Source organism: Nicotiana sylvestris, chromosome 6, assembly GCF_000393655.2.
Source record: "Nicotiana sylvestris chromosome 6, ASM39365v2, whole genome shotgun sequence".
In the NCBI taxonomy this organism is placed as follows: domain Eukaryota; kingdom Viridiplantae; phylum Streptophyta; class Magnoliopsida; order Solanales; family Solanaceae; genus Nicotiana; species Nicotiana sylvestris.
Genome location: NC_091062.1, coordinates 202,908,970 through 202,912,752, shown reverse-complemented (window position 1 = coordinate 202,912,752; position 3,783 = coordinate 202,908,970). Strand labels below are relative to the sequence as shown.

General features: G+C 42.0%; 1 protein-coding gene across 1 annotated transcript; it reads right to left on the bottom strand.

Moving 5' to 3' along the window:
• Positions 1-689: 689 nt before the first annotated feature.
• Positions 690-1,127, bottom strand: LOC138871941 (uncharacterized). Its single transcript, XM_070149867.1, has one exon. The coding sequence runs from the start codon at positions 1,125-1,127 to the stop codon at positions 690-692; it is 438 nt and encodes a 145-aa protein (XP_070005968.1).
• Between the last annotated feature and the right edge of the window lie 2,656 nt (positions 1,128-3,783).

Here is a 3,783-nt window from a genome sequence, read left to right as displayed (position 1 = left end):
TGAAAGACCAGAAATGAGAATGAAAGAAAGCTTGATTGCATTAATGAAAACTATTACAGAAAGGCAACATGGTGTCGAGGGAGAGAGACACCAGTACAAATAATTATTTGCTTGCTAGAAAGTTTGATTGCTTGATCCTCCCTAATAGCGCTTAAAATAAATAAATCAAAGTTATAAGACTTGACCTAACTAAGCTAGAAAATCATAATGGAAGTAAATGGAATAAAACTACTCTATATTTACGATGAAAAGGACTTAGTTTTCTACAAGGTAGAAACAGGTCCGTTGTCAGCAACCTTGTATTTGGCATCACGATCTGCGCGTGTGGCATTGTTGGAATCTGCCTGCGGCTGGGCGCTGGCGAGGGCTATCGGTAGGGCGACAGAGGCATATACACGCTTGTCATTTGGTACAGCCAAAACCACGGGGCCGTCCATGGTGCTAGGCATTGGGAGGCTTTCTAGGACGCTATGGGGCGCGTCCAGGAGTCATGGGGCATGGCTTGATAGCCGCCCATGACATTCTCCCCCATCTGAGTTGACGACGTCCTCGACGCCTAACTTGCAAGGTAATCATCAATTAGGTTCTTGTAGGCTTTGAAGTTAGTTCTCATCTCCCAAGTATTCCCTTCTGCATCACAGCCTGCCATTTCACCAAGAAATCTTGGTGATCTTTCCTTGAGGTATGAATCACTCGATCATCAAGAATAGCTTCAGCACACCTTTTTCAGTTGAATTGGGGCCTCGAATACTGGGTATTGTGAGCTGACTCCGTGAAGGATCCTCTATGTATTCCCGAAAAGGTTTCAGAAGACTGACATGAAAAACGGGATGGATTTTCCACCAAGATGGGGTATCCACCTGGTATGTAACTTTTTCAATGCGCCTTTCAATGGACAAGGGTCTAATATATTTTTTAAATAGGCAAGGGTCATGAACCCCTGCAAACAAATACTGCTTTGGGATTTTGACCATCACTTTGTCTCCTACTTGGTATACAACAAAGCGACGATTTTGATCAGTATGTCTCTTCATACGGTTTTGGGCTTTGACAAGATAGCTCTGTACTATCTCCAAATTTTGCTTCCATTCTTTTGAGAAGCTAGCAACTCGAGGAGATTTTGACATGTTTGGTGCATTCACAGTGTGTGGGAATAGCGGTTGCTTCCGGTAACAATTTCAAAAGTGCTTTTATTTTTACTAGATCTCTTTTGTGAATTGAAACATAGTTGAGCAGCATCCAGAAGTTTCACCCAATTCTTCTGCGATCCTGTTACAAAGTGGCAGAGATATTCCTCCAGCATGCCATTGAACCGCTCCATATGGCCATCAAATTGTGGATAAAAACTTGAGTTGTGACTCAATTTTGACCCGAGGCACTTAAAGAGTTGGGTTCAAAAGTTGCTAGTGAAGCGTGAGTCGCGATCACTAACAATGTCTTTAGGCAATCCCCAATATTTGATGACATGAGAGAAGATGAGTCGAGTCGTATATATATATATATATATATATATATATTGTGGGCTACTATAAAGATAGCATACTTGGAAAACTGATCCACCACAACCAAGATAGTTGTGATTGTCACACCTCCTTTTCCGCGCCCGGGGGCGCAGGGGGAGTTTTTTCCAATTAAAGGACAATCGAAACGGGATTTATTTATTTATTTCAGAGTCGCCACTTGGGAGATTTAGGGTGTCCCAAGTCACCAATTTTAATCCCGAATCGAGGAAAGAATGACTCTATATTACAGTCTGCGTACCAGAAATCTAGATAAGGAATTCTGTTAACCCGGGAGAAGGTGTTAGGCATTCCCGAGTTCCGTGGTTCTAGCACGGTCGCTCAACTGTTATATTTGGCTTATTTATCTGATTTTTAATACAATATGAACTTATGTGCAAATTTATCTTTTAACCGCTTTATTATTATTGTTTTATAAGAATGTGAACATCGCTTAAAATATATCTTTGGACTGTGTCACATGAAATGCACCCACAATCCGAAACATATTTTATTTGATGTTTTAGGATTTGGATTTGGGTCGCATGAAATGCGCACCCGAGCTTAAGAAAGTAAATTATTAAACACGCGCCTAAAGAGACTATCGCGTTATTATTTTGCGGAGGCCGCGAAATTCGCTAAACGACCCTCCTGAATTCTAAGTAATTTTAAACAAGTATTTACTGAGGGCCCCGCAATTTGTATTTTTATTCGGCGAGGCTCATCTCATTCTTATTTTTTAAAGAATTTGCAACGTCATGGAAATGCATCTCGGGCCACGCCACAATCAGTGCGCCCGTGACTAGAGACATATTTCGACTCCGTTGAGATTTGGATTTGGGTCACATAAATGTGCACCCGAGCTTAGGGAGATAACATTATTAAAGGCGCGCCTAAAACAACTAGCGCATTATTATTTTGGGGTAGGGCCGTGAAATTTGCTAAACGACCCATCCCGGAATCTAAGTATTTAATACATATACTTTGTGAGGGCCCCGCAATTTGTCCCTTTTATTTGGCGAGGCTCGTCTCATTTTATTTTTTATTATTATTATTTATTTTTATTTTTTTTTTTTTTATATTTTTAAAGGGATGCCATTTTTACGCTTTTAACCATACTAAACCTTACAGCTTCTTTACAACTAAAATCTCATAACTTGTTAGAGGTTTAATAAAAGAGTTTTAGCGAATGAGTATTTCGGGATTAGTAATAACATGTACTAATAATAATTTTTTTTTTGAATGAACTAAGCGAAGTAAAGGACGAACAAATTAACGTCAAACTTGTGTCATAGAACAACTAGCCAAACTTAATTAAACGACATCGAATAAACAAGAATAACATAACATGAAAATGAACAAAAATGCAGACAGTGAAACATAGGCAGAAAATTTCCATACCAATTTTTATATTGCATCTCAAACATTCAACGTAAAGTTTATTTATCTAATACATCGAGGTTTACTAACCTTTGCACCTCGACAAACTCAGAACGACAAACACGATTCCGACGGAACTCAAGCCGGACCTCTCTGAACGAAGAACAACGACGGAACCTCGGACAGCACCTCGACGTACCGGACCTCGACGAACCAAAGTCGACCTCGACGGAAAACAGAAAACTCGGCAAGGCGGGATCGCGGCAACCCACAACTGCCCGCGAAAGACGGAACGACGTCGACAGCAGTAAGGTCGACGCGGGGGAGGGGGCTACTGACGGACCTGTTAGGTGGTTTGGACGTGGGGGGTGGTGGTTATGGCGTCGGGGTGGTGTTTGGGAAGATGAGGGTGGTCGTTCATGGATGGACCTGCGGCAGTAGGTGGTTTGGACAGTAGGGGTACCGGGAAAGGTGTTGGTCGTAGTGTTGGTGAAGCTGGTGGCGACGCTAGATGGGTAACAATGGTGGTTTGTTGATGGTGGGTGGTTGTTCGGAGGTTGACGACGGGAGGGGTGGTCGTGGTCAGTAGGGTCGTTTGTGGTGTTTTCGTTGGTGGTGTCGGACGGTGGTGATGGGGTGGTGTTTGGTCGTTGATGGAGGGGGGCTCCTTTCGTTTTTCTTTCCCGTTCGTCCTCTCTAGGTTTCGTTTCTTTTTCGTTTTTTCTTTTTCTGCGTTCTCTTCTGCTTCTTCTTCTTAAGAAGAAGAAGATAAACAGTACATGTTTTCTTTTTTTTTTTTTTTTTTTCAAAATTCTCAAAATCCCTCCCTTTGTCAAATGTGTAGTCCGTGTATTTGACATGGTTTGCCCCGAAAAATGAGCCCACGCGTGGTGGGGTTCAAGGC